Source organism: Pan troglodytes, chromosome 15, assembly GCF_028858775.2.
Source record: "Pan troglodytes isolate AG18354 chromosome 15, NHGRI_mPanTro3-v2.0_pri, whole genome shotgun sequence".
NCBI classification, from domain to species: Eukaryota; Metazoa; Chordata; class Mammalia; order Primates; family Hominidae; genus Pan; species Pan troglodytes.
Window position 1 is genome coordinate 48,888,379 of NC_072413.2, and position 16,223 is coordinate 48,904,601.

At 44.6% G+C, this 16,223-nt stretch overlaps 1 protein-coding gene across 1 annotated transcript in view; it reads left to right on the top strand.

The window, feature by feature from the left end:
• Positions 1-1,132: 1,132 nt before the first annotated feature.
• ABHD12B (abhydrolase domain containing 12B) overlaps positions 1,133-16,223 on the top strand; it is a 32,973-nt gene continuing 17,882 nt past the window's right edge. The window contains exons 1-8 of the mRNA XM_522850.7: positions 1,133-1,359; positions 7,032-7,159; positions 7,825-7,927; positions 9,537-9,656; positions 10,699-10,729; positions 14,796-14,841; positions 14,948-15,077; positions 15,829-15,866. Of these exons, the coding sequence (XP_522850.2) occupies positions 1,256-1,359; positions 7,032-7,159; positions 7,825-7,927; positions 9,537-9,656; positions 10,699-10,729; positions 14,796-14,841; positions 14,948-15,077; positions 15,829-15,866 (700 nt within the window). The 5' untranslated portion in view covers positions 1,133-1,255. The remainder of the gene's footprint in view (positions 1,360-7,031; positions 7,160-7,824; positions 7,928-9,536; positions 9,657-10,698; positions 10,730-14,795; positions 14,842-14,947; positions 15,078-15,828; positions 15,867-16,223) is intronic.

A 16,223-nucleotide genomic window follows, 5' to 3' on the forward strand; every position in this document is an offset into this window, starting at 1 on the left:
GTGAGCTATGATTGCACCACTGCACTCCAGCCTCAGTGACAGGGTAAGACCATGACAAGGAAGAAAGAAAGAAAGAAAGAAAGAAAGAAAGAAAGAAAGAAAGAAAGAAAGAAAGAAAGAAAGAAAGAAGCAAAGAAAACAAACATTCCCAGAGCAAGTATAAGAGTATTAACAGGCAGTGAACAAAATCCCCCTTTGCCCTGACAGTTCCATGAAATGAGCTAGTCCTCAAAGAAAACTTCCCTTTCTTGAAAAGTGTGGGTATTTTCCCCCAGACCATCTTACTATCTTCAAGCAGATGGGTTTCCACGCACTTTCTGGTGCTGACAGCCCCCTGCTGTGCCCTCTGAACACAGACACTACAAAAAACCCATTTCACCTCTTAAGATTTGCACCTTGCCTCCAAGATGAAGCCTTGATGCTGGCATCTGAATGTATCCAAATAAAACCTAATTCCCTTTCTTCCTCCTTTGTCCCCACACACGCAGGCCGTGGCTTCCCTAGAGCAGCTCTGGTAGACAGTTCCTGCTCCTAGGAGACAGTTGCACAATGTAAACCTGCACCAAGATGTAAACCTGTACCAAGGTCAAAGTTTCAAGGTGTGAACTCCTTGGTACAATGGTGAGGTTCTGCTACATGCTGCTATGTAAACAAAATACCGAAAAGGTCTTAATTTTTTGCTACATGGAGTAATTGTGTTCATAACCCCACGTGGACAGACAAATCATTAGTAAATCAAAGGGAACCAAAGAAATTCTTTCTATAGTAAAGGTGACAGGGTGGGGGGCTGTGAGGATTTTGGGGGTGGATGGGGAATTGGAGACAAGGAGGCTTCAGAAAAAGAGAAAAAGAAAAAAGTGAGGTCTAAGTAGAGGAAAGTTTATATTCTTCATGAAAATCAAAAGCTGTGGCTGTCAAACTTTTGTGTTAGTAGTACCATGGTGAAAACATATTTTACTGCGTTGTGCGCGCCTCACACCCGCACACACACACAGAAGTATAATGGAAATCAATTTAAAATAAAATGTTGCATAGCTAGCTATAAGCTTAGGACATCTGTGTGTGTGTGTGTGGCCGCGAACAGCCTGACCCGGGCGGAGCGCACCCTCGGGCCGCGTCTCCCCCGCCGTACCAGCCTGCCTGACCGCGCGGAGGAGGAGGGCGGGCGCGATGCCGCCGGGGCGGGAAGGTCGCGGGCGGCTGCTCCGGACTGCAGCTCCCGCGGCGGTGGCGGCGTCTCGGGACACGGCGCGGGATGGACGCGCAGGACTGCCAGGCGGCCGCATCGCCCGAGCCGCCCGGGCCCCCAGCCCGTAGCTGCGTGGCCGCCTGGTGGGACATGGTCGACCGCAACCTGCGGTGAGTACCGCCCGGTCCACCCCTGGCCGGGCCCCGACGGCTCAGGCTGCGCGGGGATGGGGCAGGGGGCCAGGGCGCGGCCGAGGCCGCAATCCCCTCTGCTGGCCCGGGCCCAAGGCCCAGCATTGTGTCCGGGGGACCTCGGCGGCCCCCTGAGAACTCTAGGGCTCTTTGGTTGCCCTTGGTATCCTCAGCCTCAATCCCAACCTGGACCAGCGAGACTCTCAGGTTTGGTATTTCAGGAAGTTATAACTTTTGAGGGCTTCCGAAATACAGATGCCAGGGAGATGGTTGAATTCCTACACCAATCTCTATTATCTGACCATTTTGCTAACATACAAGATGGATCTGAATGACATTAGTAATAGTGACAATAGTAATATATGTTGTAATCTTGGACGGGATCCTCTTAGGTCAAGCGCCTATCTGTGTAGGTGGAAAAGAATCAGAAAATCCCTGCCTAGTTCCCTGAGTGTGAATTCCCTGGCATGTATTTAAAGAACACACCTCCAGTATGCTAAAGATGTACATAGTGTGTTGAAACCATAACTTGGCATTACCTGTGCCAAGTTCTTATATTGTTTAAGTCTGAAATGTATGAGTGGGTGTTTCGGGTTTTGTTTCTGTTTTCTTCCTCCCATGGACCCTCGGTTTAAACAGTAATCTTAAATTACCTGAATCCACCTGCAACATATTGTCAGTCTTGTTTGCACTGAAGCCAGGTATTGGTTGGAGATCCTGGACCCAGGACACGTGGGTATTTCATTTAGTTTTGTTGGTGTGGGAAGGTATTGGCATTTTTACTTCCCTCTTTCTATTTCTTTTGTTTAATTTGTGCTGATTAGAAAATATCCAAAAATTACATCCGGACACAGGAGACCTCACTTTGGAGTGCCCAGAGTGATGATGACAAACAGGGATCTTTTCTCTCTCTCTCTCTCTTTTTTTTTTCTTTTTCAAGACAAGGGTTTCACTCTGTTGCCCAGGCTGGAGTGCAGTGGCACAATCTCGGCTCATTCCCAGGGCTCAAGCGGTCCTCCAGTCTCAGCCTCCCCAGTAGCTGGGACTACAGGCACCCGCCACCACACCGAGCTAATTTTTGTATTTTGTGTAGATATGGGTTTTCACTACATTGCTCAGGTTGGTCTCAAACTCCTGGAGCTCACAGGTTCCACCTGCCTTGGCACCCCAAAGTGTTGGGATTACAGGTGTGAGCCACTGCACCTGGCCTCTTTTCTCTTCTATTCCTTTTTATTCTCATTGCAGACAACAGAGTGCTGGCAGCTCTGCAGGGGCCCAGTCACCTAGAGCCCATGCCTCCCAGCTCTGGGTTGGATCTGAACACGTGGCAGAATGTCCTGATTGCACTTGTCAAACTGCATATTAACAGGACTTCTCTCCCAGATGTGGTGATTCTGGGAACGTTGACATCTAATGTTTCTCACTTTGATGGTCTCTGTGGAATTGATGGCTGATTATTTAACATTTATTTGGCAGTAAAGGGCATTTATTAGGCAGAGAATCAAAGTTGCACGTCATACTAATAGAGAATAACCCACTTTGTTGATAATGGAGTGGGAGATAGGGAGTTGGGGACCATCTATTACTTGCCTTACTAATTAGTGAAAAAAGTCTCAAGAGACACTTCCTGAAAGAATAAAATACTAGCATATGTCTTCATCTGAGCAGAAGATTATTGGCTACTATAAGATGTGCTGAGGCTGAGGCCCAGACCCATTTCCACTATCCCAAGTCCTCTTTGATTCTTGGAGCCGGGTTCATTTAGGTGAGCAAAAATTCATGGGGGCTTGCCATGCCCCTGGCCCTGATCATGGCACTGGAACTAGTGGGATGTGTTGTGAGACCCAAGAACATTTCATCATATGATTTTTTCAGTGGCTATTTTTTAATGCCTTGGGAATCTAGTTACTTATTTTACAAAAATTTTTATCGAATCCAGTTGCTGCTTAAGGTGGGTGGGCCAAGGAGAGTAAGTCTCCACTTTACAACTGGTTTTCTTTAAATTAGAAAAATGAGGCCAGGCATTGTGGCTCACATCTGTAATCCCAGCACTTTGGGAAGCCAAGGCGGGCAGATCATGAGGTCAGGAGATCGAGACCATCCTGGCTAACACAGTGAAACCCCGTCTCTACTAAAAATACAAAAAATTAGCCAGGCATGGTGGCACATGCCTGTAGTCCCAGCTACTCCAGAGGCTGAGGCAGGAGAATTGCTTGAACCTGGGAGGCGGAGGTTGGAGTGAGCCGAGATCGCACCACTGCACTCCAGCCTGGGTGACCAGAGCGAGACTCCGTCTCAAAAAAAAAAAATAATAAAAAAAGAAAAATGGAAAATGTGCTCCAGAAGGAAGTTGGGGGAAACCAAAGGTTTACTTTCCTCCTCATTTCCCCCATTCCACCCCAAGTCATTACAATCCTAGATAGTGCTCAGAAAATGTGCAGGAGTAGGCTGATAAATGTGTTCATTCTTTCCACAGCGTTGGTTCTTTATTATCTATTGGACAGTATTCTAGTCTTGGTCACACAGCAGTAAATAAAACAGACAAAATCCTTGCTCTGTGGAGCACACATTGATTCATTTGCAATTGTTTAAGTAAAAAAAAGAAAATGAAGTCCTTCCTCTTTCCTCTGAAGCTACCAATAAATGTTGCTTCCTTCTCCCTTACAAAATAAATGCACTCTCTTTCTATTTTCAACCTATGCGTCAATATTTACGGAGCTCAGCCCTGGGCTAGACAGAGGGAAATGTAAAGGAAGCATTCTATGCCATGTTGTTCTTGTTGTCTGTGGCCTGATAGAGTGGAGAAGACAGGGCTAATAATGGGAAAGCCATCAGAGAACAATTCAAGGCCAGCCGAGGCCCCATTATTATTTGTGGGAGGAAAGACAAGAGAGGAGAGGTCACCATGGAATGATCTCTCCAGGAGACTTTGACAAAAAAGAGATACTTCCATGGGTGTGAAGGAAGAGGGGATTTGGTTGGGAGGATGTCTCCCGATGCTTGGTGACAAACACATGTCGACTGAGTGAATTGGCACACAGGTTGAAGGTACCTGTCTTAATATTTGAAATAGTAAATGTAGTTAGATTTGGGCTTCCCAAAGTTGGTTTGCAGAAACCTCTGAGCATGAGTGATTCACCCTGTAGCAGCTCAGACTCCACCAGCTTTCACCAGTAAGAATCATCCAGTTAGGTTCTGAGTCCCCTGTGGGACGCTGTGCGGTTACAGCTGCAGCTGATCAAAGGGCAAGTGAAAGAACACCAAGGCACCAAGGTGGCCGTTTGATGTGGCTGGCCGTTAGCGGGGATTGGGCTGAAACTGCATCCTCCGCTCAAATAAGGTCTATTAGCCACTGGTGACTTTTGATCCCTTACTGATCTAGGGGAAGTCAAATTGACAACCCCTTAGTTAAAAGAAGCTGCTTTGCATTATTGATGCTCTGAGGATCTGGTCACTGTGTTCTCTTCCCGCAGTGCATCTCAGAGAAGTGCCTCGAGCTATTTGAGAGAAGCACTGTGTATGAATTATTCCTTAAAAAACAGACACACATTTCCCTCTACTGCCTCTGCTTCCCAAGCAGACCTTCAAAACATAGCTTAGCGGGAGACTACCCTGCCTACCTTCAAAAGACAGCGTAGCGGGAGACTAACAGGCAGGGTGGAGGTGAGTGAGGGGAGCTTAGAAGGAAGCCAGCAGGAGCCAGCAGCTGGAAGGAGGCACAGTTCAGCCTTGGGTTCAGTTCTGTCCATTTGGGCTTGATCTGTGGCTCAAAGTGGCTTCTCTGGTTTTGATTTCTTATCTCTAAAATCAGAACAACAATGTCCTCTCCTTCCTGCCGCCTTCATGGCAGGGGTGGTGGGGTGCTATTTTAAAGTATTATGAAACAATCATTTTCATTTCTTTCTTGCTGATTTTATGAGTAGGCAATTGCCAGTGTATGATGTATTCAAAAATCTATCCATTACCCTTAGCCCACATATCTTTTCCACTTCTTGCAGAACTGCTGGAAATTCATCAGAGATTCATTATCTTCTCTCTTCGTGCCTCTTCCAAACACATATAAGTGCTCTGATTTTTAAGTCATTAACACTTCAGGGGGAATTAATTTTTTTAGAGGTCTTTCTTTGATGACTTTGTTATCAGAGGGCTCCTGAGAATACAGGAGCAGGAAGGAGGAAAGAAGAAAGGACGGGACCCTGCTGAGAGGGCTAAGGTGCAGAAGGAGATCTTAAAACAAGATTGTCTATGAGCAGAATTTTGCCAGAGGCCAGCCTTGTTCCTGGGGTTCATTTCTGCTTACATGGATGTCACCAAGACTGTGACATCCTGGAGATCATTATAAGACTATGGGATCAGACAGACCTGGGTATGTGTGGCTCTGCCATTCATTGACTTGTGACCTTGGAAAGATTACTTAACTTTCCAGTCTCGTTTGCAAAGCAAAGGTAATAAGTATCTTCCAAAAATGCCTCTGGTCTAGCATAGAAATCAGGGCAGGGGAGACAATTTATCAAAAAGGTTTCCAGCCCCTCAACCTTAACATTTGATTATATTAAACAGTTTTAACAATGACCTCTTACAACATGGAAAGGGACTTACTTAATGGATAATGTGGGCAAAAACTGGAAGCAGGAGGTGATGACATTGACCTCCTGTATCCCTCATCTCTCTAAGACCCTCACAAGAGAGGTGGCTTGAGACAGAGGTGTCCTTAGTGACCCCTCATGGACAAATCGTCACTTGTGTGCTGACAGCTCCTGATTGGGTGGTTTGTGTCACAGGGAACAATAGCGTAGGCAAGATGTGCATGCACCCATCCCACTCCCTGACCAGGCTCCAGCCCTGTGCCTCATGGGTCCGTCTCTTCCAGGGATCTCATCTCAGAAGTGGGGTCTCCTAACACTGGCTCATTTCTTCCTAAGATACATCCAGAATATAGAGATCTAGGGATTATTCCCTCACTGCCTGAGACTAATGATAAGAATAGCTAACACATATAGTGCAGAATTGTGATATAATTAAAAACTGCAGCAACTGTTAAACTGTCTGAATCCTGTTTACTGGTGACTTTGGGGTCCAGCCTCAGCCTTCTATGGGGCTACAGTAAGGGACCAAACCTGGCTGTGGTGCGAACATATCCCTTCCCTTCCTGTCCCTGCCATGTCCTGGCTTTTTCAGCTACTGGTTGGGGCCCTGCCTTATTACTTTCCTTACCTGGTTTCCCCTTAGTCCCAGTCTTGGCCTGCCGTGTAGATAATTCCTTGTCATTGTGTAAAAGATTTTGCTTAAATGCCATCTGACCCGGAATTCCCAGTGTTAGTCTCTGAAATTTGGGGGCGGATCACCTGAGGTCAGGAGTTTGAGACCAGCCTGGCCAACATGGTGAAACCCTGTCTCTACTAAAAATACAAAAATTAGCCAGGCATGGTGGTGGGTGCCTGTAATGCCAGCTACTTGGGAGGCTCAGGCAGGAGAATTGCTTGAACCCGGGAGGCAGAGGTTGCAGTGAGCTGAGAACATGCCATTGCACTCCAGCCTGGGCAACAAGAGCAGAACTCTGTCCAAAAAAAAAAAACAAAGAAAAAGAAAAAAACAAACCAAGACAAATGGATTAATTTCGAAAACCTTGTGTGTTTCCCAATATCTTGCAGATATTTTCCACACTCCTGTTCAATGCTCGGAAGAAAAATTGCTGCTCTGTATGACAGCTTTACTAGTAAATCCTTAAAAGAACACGTTTCCCTTCCTCTGATAGACATGCTAATTTATTTTAATTTTTGTAAGTATGGACCTTCCATAAATTTGCCTATATAATTTTTCCCAAATAAAGACCTCAGTACCCTTAAAGTTGTGATGCAGTGAAAAGACATGTCAGCTGTGAAATTGTGGTTAGACTGAAATGGTCTGAAACTTATTTAATATTGACTTTGAAGTCTAGCAGGAATCCTTGCAAACTGTTGGGAGTAAAGAGAGATGCATGGCCTTGTGGGTGGGGGTTCCATTCACAGTCCTTCTAGTTCTTACCTGCTTGCCTCCTGGTAAGCAGGTAGTTCTGGACATTTCTTGCCTTTTGGCTGATGATTAGGTTTCACCGAAGAAGCAGAATACTTATTATTTTCTTCTAGGCCTTTTTACCTTCTTAGGGGAATGGTCTCCGCTGCTTTTAAAAAGCTGGAGACAAGGATAAGGATTGAATAACTCTGTTTCTCTATTATGAGCCATCACACTGATGCTATTTTAAAATCTGGCTTTTAGGTTTTTGTTTTTTGCCCCTCCTCTGCAGGCTAGTCCTAGCTGATAAAATAAAATACTCTGCTAGGAGTTTAGTGTAGTAGCTTGCAACTTAGAAGCCTGTTAACCTATGTAGGCTAATTCCTTTCTTTGATTGTAATTAAAAGGCATGGAATTTGATTCTTGAAGTTGATAATGATTTTTACTTTCCAGTCAAAGCCCCATTTCTTGTGGATTTAAAGAAACCGGAGTTAAAGATTCCTCACACAGTGAACTTCTACCTGAGAGTTGAACCTGGGGTGATGCTAGGGATCTGGTGAGTGCACGGATGGGACACCGGGTTGCTTGATGGGGCAGGTGTTCCTGTTAGGACTCAGAGGAGCAGTGCTGTGTTACCTGCCCATGGAGAGGTCGGTGCTCCTGGAGGTACCTGGAGGCTGTTTCCTACACCTTCCTCTTCTGTTGATTTGCTTGATTTTGCTTTCTAAGAATTTTGCTTTGGAGTACAGACTTTTAGGTGTTGCCCTTGGCTTCTGGCCTTACCCATCCCTTCTGCCTTATTCCATACCAGCCTTGCCTTCATGCCCTTAACTCCAGACACACTGTCCTCCTAGGACATGCTCTGCCCTCAAGGCTTCCTTCTATTTCTCAGCTCCCTGCCTTCCCTCTTCTTGCCTTGCTAACTGTTTACTCATCTACTGGATCTTACTTTAATTGGTAATTTTCAGGAAAGCCTTTCCTCACTGCCCGTTTCAGGTATGTGCTGTCATGGCCATCTGTGCTTGTCCCTTTTGACAATTATTCCCATTGTCATGAAATAAATGTTTGTGTGATGATTTGGTTAATATTTGTCTTCCTTACAAGACTATAGCTTCAGCAGGTGATAGACTTTGTTGGTGGGTTTTCATTGCTTAGCACAATGTTTGGCACATAAAGGGCATTCAGTAAATATGTCAGATGAGGTCATGAACAGTCTATTGTCTTACAATGCTAACCTTAACATTTCTTCTGTTTAGTTGTAATACTCATTCTTGGCTGCCAAGTTTCCAGTGACCTGTTTTCTATTTCATCTCCCTGAGTTCAAACCTTTGATCATAAAATGTTTAGGACCAACCCATAACTTCTTCCTACTCTGCGGGGTACAGTTCACCCAAATGTGTTGGAATTTAGAAATCTTTTTATTCTTTGCTTTTGCCCCACTGGTCCTTGGTTTGGTGAGTCAGCTATCTCATCAAGATCAGCTCATCCAGCAGGCAGCAGTGCCTATATTCGGAGTACAGAGGCCCTGGGAATGATGGCAGACTTTCTGTCCTTAAATGATGGAGAGGACAGAAGATTTGTCACCCTTAGTCAGTTCTCCACATCCCATGGTGACATGTCATATGGCAGTGTTTGCATTTGCAGCATTCACTGGTTTAACAAAGTGGAGAAACTGGAACTCACACAGATGTTTAAAATCACAAGGTTACTTGGTTTCTGGAGCAGAATAGTTTAGTGTTTTAGTTCTTTTCTCTTACATAAACTGATTTCTCTTTAAATTATTTCCTACTTATCTCTTCAGCCGAACTCATGGCAGATGGTAAACATCTATTATCTTTTACTTGTTTCCCTTTTTAAAAAAACAATTTCAATGGGCTGTACCTAAGAACTGCAGTCTTGGAAAATTAACAGGTGCAGAAGTCAGAAGAACGAAACAGTAAGTCGTTAAAAGGCATTGTCTCTGTGCATGGGGACATGGGGTAGGGCAGTTGTGGTTCTCATCATAAGACTTTTTGTGGTGTTAGATTTTTATTTTTGCCATGTGCATATATTACTCAGATAAAAAATTAAAATATATGTATATATATCATAAGGAGAGTTTCAGCCTTTGGAAAGGATGGAGAATTCCTCTTTCTACATTTGTTTAAACCTCCCTTGCTCTTCAGGCACACAGTCCCCAGCTGCCGAGGGGAAGATGCCAAGGGGAAGGACTGTTGCTGGTATGAAGCAGCCCTTCGCGATGGGAACCCAATTATTGTTTATCTTCATGGCAGTGCAGAACACAGGTCAGTGGCTCTGCTTACATATTCTTTTTTCAGGAGATTGAGAGCATTTCGGCCCCATGGGGGAATGAAGAAGGACAGGGCTCTGTTTTTAACTCTGTAGGCATGCCTTCACATATTTCTTCTCCTTTGTTGAAATCTGAGGGTGTTCTGGCAATAAGCTTCACTTAAAAAGATTATTCTATATGTAGAATAATGTGGATTCCTAACTGAGGAGAAAAGAATAACTCTTCCAAAAGTTGGATGTTGATTTCAAAGAAAGTGATGATTCCTTTGCTCCCGAAGAGTGTCTGAAATGATGGATTGAACCCATGAATGACAGGAAAGGGAATAGGCACGCATTATGGGGGAAAGGAAGAGCCATTTCCAGATCAGAGATTTTTCAGAACACTACAGTGGAGAGTCCTTTATTTAGCTTTAATGTTATTAGCTGAAAATATGACTCCTTAAGAGAGGTCACACGGAATTCTGACCACAGGTACTGGGGACCGTCTGACTAATTCTAGAATATTCATACCTCAGCCCATTCTCTGTAGTCCCAACCTCGCTTTGTAACAAAGAACGTCTCCCAGGAGTCTGGCTCCCCTTCGATGTGCTGTCAGAGCCTTTTTGGGCCTGTATAATTATGTTGGGTGATGATCATTGGCTGTGACTGTGCCCCTTCAGCTTGGGGCAGGGGCGATGTGCCTCGGAAACACACAGATCTCCACCATCTTGGGAGGAGCACCTGCCTGTGACTCCCTTCCTCCCTGTCTTTTTCTGGCAGGTGACTCGCCTTTCTCAAGACTCGCCTTTTCTCAAGGGGCTTTTTTGATGTGTCCATTTTAGAGCCACATTTGCTGAAATTTCCTGTGAAACCCAGCAGTTTTTTTGTTTTTTTGTTTTTTTTTTTTTGCATTTCCCCTTCTCCTAGTTATTTATTCCTCCAACCTGAAAGAGAAAGGCTTGAGATCAGATACCAGCAGCACGAGAGTGATTTTTATTGAATTTGTTATCATCGTTCCTAATTCTTGCTTTTTTTTTTTTTTTTAAACTTCCTTCACAGGGCAGCTTCGCACAGACTGAAGCTGGTAAAGGTATGTCTGAAGAGGCCTCAAAGCACCCATTTCATAAGTCTGTTTGATATGTCATAAGATTTTCCTCAGGCCCTCTGCGTGGTTGTTTTTTGAGAAGTCTCCAGGGTACTGGTCAGGGTGGGTTGTGGTGTCTGGGGCTCAAAGTCCCACCGGTGGACTTCTGCTCCTACACTGATCAAAACAGAACCGAGCTTCTCTAGGTCCCAAAGTACCTTCGTGAACTTAATAATCTCATTGCCAAATGGAGGTGAAGACATTTTTATTTGCTTTCTCTGAGGGCTGGGGGATGGGTTGAGAGAGTTTTTGTTGTTGTTGTTGTTGTTGTGGTTGTTGTTTTTTGAGATTCTGTTGCCCAGGCTGGAGTGCAGTGGCATGATCTCCACTTACTGCAACCTTCACCTCCCAGGCTCAAGCGATTCTCCTGCCTCAGCCTCCCGAGTAGCTGGGATTACAGGCACCAACCACCATGCCCGGCTAATTTTGTATTTTTTAGTAGAGACAGGGTTTCACCATGTTGGCCAGGCTGGTCTTGAACTCGTGAACTCAGGTGATCCACCCACCTCCGCCTCCCAAAGTGCTGGGATTACAGGCGCGGACCACCTCACCCGGCTGACATTTTTATTTGCTTTCTCTGAGGGCTGGGGGATGAGTTGAGAGAGTATTATTAAGGTGCAAAATGGTCACTCCTTTTAAAAGAATCAACATTTTTAGTTTCTAGAGGTTATAGGCTAAAGACACAGAATGTCTGCTTTTTTTTTTTTTTTTTTGAGACGGAGTCTCGCTCTGTTGCCCAGGCTGGAGTGCAGTGGTGCTATCTCGGCTCACTGCAAACTCCGCCCCCTGGGTTCATGCCATTCTTCTGCCTCAGCCTCCCAAGTAGCTGGGATTACAGGCACCTGCCACCACGCCCGGCTAATTTTGTTTTTGTATTTTTAGTAGAGATGGGGTTTCACCGTGTTAGCCAGGATGGTCTCGATCTCCTGACCTCGTGATCCACCTACCTTGGCCTCCCAGAGTGCTGGGATTACAGGCATGAGCCACCGCGCCCGCCCAGAATGTCTGCTTTTAAAAGGCATTCAAGGCTGGGTGCAGTGGTTCACGCTTGCAGTACCAACACTTTGGAAGGCTGAGACCTGGAGTTCAAGACCAGGGTCTCAACTTAATGAGACCCTGTCTCTACAAATAATTTTAAAATTAGCTGGATGTGGTGGTACTTGCCTGCAATTCCAGCTACTCAGGAGGCTGAGGCGAGAGGATTGCTTGAGCCTGGGAGTTTGAGGCTGCAATAAGCTAGGATTGTGCCACCAAACTGCAGCCTGAACGACAGAGTGAGGAGACCCTGACTCAAAAAAAAAAAAAAAAAAGTCATTGAAACCCTGGCTTCAGCCCATGTAAGGCTTTGTAGAGTAGCAACGTGGCCACACTTGCTCTCCTCACTCCCTGCTGCATGACTCTGGTTTGTTGGGACAGCCCCTGTGTTTCCAGGTATGCAGAAGATGGCAGGCTTTCCACTTAGCCATATCTGCCTCAGAACTGGTTGAACAAGCTGCCTGTTTATCCTCTTCCACCCTCTGGTTAGGTAATCTCCGCTGCTGGTGACCAGCTGGTGACCACGGGGCCTTGGTCTCTCCTCCCACATGCTGGCTCCCACCTTGGAGTTCTTTCCTGATCAAACAATACTAGTGGGGCCCAGAATCCTGGCAGTACCAGTATCTCCAGTGCTTTCTTCATCCTGTCTCCCCTGTGCAGACAGGAAGCTCCTCTCCTGTCCCCTCCCCTCATCCCCTCATCACTGCCTTCTCAGAGCCAATGCTTGCAGAGTGGCAGGGGGCTGGGTGCAGTGTTGCCCAGGAGTACAATGTTTATTCATTTTTAGGTTTGCTTTCCCCTCTGCACCCTGCCCTTTGCATTCCCCACGTGGAATGTGGTAAAGCTAATGTCCGTGAGAATGTGCGTGCTTTTCCCCTCCCACTCAGAGCTGTCTCAATGTTCCCAGAAAGGAGAAGAGCCGTAGGTGTGAAATGCAGCCAGGTGATCCTTGTGGTAGTTAGGATGGGTGGGGAAGGAGAGTGGCTGGTATGGCAGGACTTTGCCCCCAGGCAGATCGTGGGCATCAAGTGCCAGTGCCATCATTGCCCAACAGGACCAAACTTCCTTAGCCCTTCCTTTCCTCCTCTGGATAGGTGATTTCTTTAAAACAATAAATTTTCATTATTAAATTTTCATTCCTTCGTGTATTCATCACTGCAACAGACTAATAGAGCTATTTTCATTTATTTGCATTCCCACCTAGTTTTTACTTCTCCTTATAAAAGGCTTTTGTGACTATGATTGTATCTATATATACATTTATGTTGTGCTCTTTTACTTCCCACTATTTTATAGACATTCTTCCATGTTTTCACAGTCATCATAGTTAGCCAGTTTAAAAGGTTGTGTCATTCTCCATTGTATTTATAAGCGATTGTTTACTTAACTGTTACACTGCTATTGGATATAAGATTTTTTCTCCCTGCATTTGCTTTAACTAATATCGTTTCAGAAAACTATAAGCATCTAGATTTTTCTTCTTTCATGTCTTTTTCCTAGAAATGAATTCTTAGGAGTAGGGTTTGTTGCAGTTGTGGTTCTTGGGTTGTATTGCCTAGTGGTCCTTCAACACGTGCTGCAACACACATGCATATTCCCGTTTTCCTGCATGCTTAGCCGCCATGTGTCTTGGCTAACTTTCTTGGAGGGAATGTAACAGATATGTAAAAGGTATATTTAGCTCCTTGTTGCTAGTTTAATTTGTATTTACAAGTTCCTAATGAGGTTTTGCCACCCGGATATAAAATGCAGTGGGAGGAAGCACAGTATTTGGACAGAGGCAGACCCAGGAGTGAATCTTGGTTCTAGTTCTAGCCAGTTGGGTGATCTTAAATAAGTTACTTAAGCTCCGCAAGGGTCAGTTTATCTGTAAAATGGGAATAATATCTACTTTACAGTACAGTTGTGAGGATTAAATAAAGTTTCAAAAGTGCCTGCACAGTAAAATTTTGTCCTTTTTTATCTCTCTTTTCTTTATCTATGATTGTATTTCTTCTTTTTTTTTTTTTTTTGGAGACGGAGTCTCTGTCACCCAGGCTGGAGTGCAGTGGTGTGATCTTGGTTGCTCACTGCAACCTTAGCTTCCTAAGTTCAAGCGATTCTCCTGCTTCAGCCTCCTGAGTCCTGGGATTACAGGTGTGCACCACCACACCCAACAATCATTGTATTTCATTTCATGAAAAATTATGTTTTCATAGTCTCTCCTTCTTTACCTACTAGAAGCTTGGCAGTGGTCTCATATATTACAGTGATCTCTTTATTTTTATTGAAATTAACTCTTTATTCATATTTAATATAAATAGCTTCCCCTTTTTGATTGCTTCTACTACAACTCTGTGTAGAGTTCTTATTCTCAAGGAATTTTTAAAAAGAGACATTTATAGACCTAAAGGCGACTATTATTGTTTCTCACTTTTCAGAATAATATTTACATATGTAAATGTTAAATAACTTGGCCAAGGTCACACAGCAGGTAAGTGGCAGAGCCAGCGTGAGACCCCAGGTGTCTGACCCTGCTCAGCCTTCCTGCTCTCCGTCTCTCCCACTGAGCCTCGCCTTCTCAAGTTGGAAGTCAAACACCAGATTTCAAAAATACATCTTTCCCCACCTGTTAAACTTGTGTGTATGCTTTGAACATACAGATACCTAGAGCATCCTAGAGATGTTTCTGACAGTGCAACAAACTTTCTTTTTAATCTTCATCGAATATAAAATAGCTGTTTTTCTATCAAAACAGCTGAGTTTTAATAGCTCAGAGTTTCTGACAGTGCAACAAACTTTCTTTTTAATATCTTCATCGAATATAAAATAATAGCTGTTTTTCTAGGTTCTGCAGTTAAAAAAAATACTAATGAACAAGTTAAAATTACCTTTGAAAGAGCCCTCCTTGTGATGTGATATGGATGGATATAGGGAGGAGAAGCCTTTTCTGTTTTCATCTTCTAATTAAAGTGATAACAGCTCCTTTGTTACCTAGGTGCTGAGTGATGGTGGCTTTCATGTCTTGTCTGTTGACTACAGAGGTATGTGTTAAGAACGGTGTACAAAGATGTTTCAGTAACCAGGGGGCCTCTGATGACCCCTCATTTTGAAGGCAGTGATACTGTGTTTGCCTTTTCTTGCTGCCAGGATTTGGGGACTCTACAGGTAAGCCCACAGAGGAGGGACTGACTACGGATGCCATTTGTGTCTATGAGTGGACCAAGGCAAGAAGTGGCATCACTCCCGTGTGTCTCTGGGGCCACTCTCTGGGTACAGGGTAAGTGAGATCTGCAAATGTGTCCTTAGGCAGGTCCTTGAGGCTTTAGTGTCCTATCAAAGGCAGCAGCCAGTAGTGGAGGGAGCACCGAGCCAGAAGACAGGGACTCTTTGCTGATCATTTTCACATACTAGAAGTGGCTGAAGATCTTGCCATCTTACCATGCTATTTGTAAAACAACAGAAGGTCCCTTCAGCTCTATGGTTATCTATTACATTGAAGTCCAAGTCTTTCTGAGGGTTTTAAAGGAAAGGATCCTTGGCCAGGTGGGGTAGCTCACACCTGTAATTCTAGCACTTTGGGAGGCTGAGGTGGGCCGATCACTTGAGGCCAGGAGTTCGAGACTAGCCTGGCCCACATGGCCAAACCCCGTCTTTACTAAAAATACCAAAAATTAGCTGGGCTTGGTGGTGCGTGCCTGTAATCCCAGCTACTCAGGAAGCTGAGGCAGGAGAATCACTTGAGCCCAGGGAGGTAGAGGTTGCAGTGAGCTGAGATTGTACCACTGCACTCCAGCCTGGGTGACAGAGTGAGGCTCTGTCTCCAAAAAAAAAAAAAAGAAAGAAAGAAAGAAAGAAAATGACCCCCTTAATATAGGGCCTGTGGAACCCTTTGAAATAGCATGCAAATTTTGTGTCTATATGCATTTTTCTAACCAGAGAGCCCAGAGCTTTTATCAGATGCTCATACCAGAAGTTGCATTTTGTACTGTTATTGCTTAACACATGTACTAATTTTCATTGCTTTACAGGGTTGCAACAAATGCTGCAAAAGTGCTAGAAGAAAAAGGTAATATAAAATGCTTAAGTGGTATAATTTCCCATCTTCAGATGGGAAAGTAAAAACAGTCAAGAGACTATTGTGTACACTTTGAACATACAGACACCAAAAGCATCCCAACTTCAGATGGTTGCTGGCAGTGCAACAGGCTTTCTTTTTGATCTCCCTTTAATATAAAACAAGAGCTGTTTTTTCAGATTCTGCAGTTAAAAATAAATATGAAGGAACAAGTTAAAATCACCTTGAAAGAGTCCTCCTTGGCCGATGTGGTGGCTCACGCCTGTAATCCCAGCACTTCGGGAGGCCGAGGCGGGTGGATCACGAGGTCAGGAGTTCGAGACCAGCCTGGCCAAGATGGTGAAACCC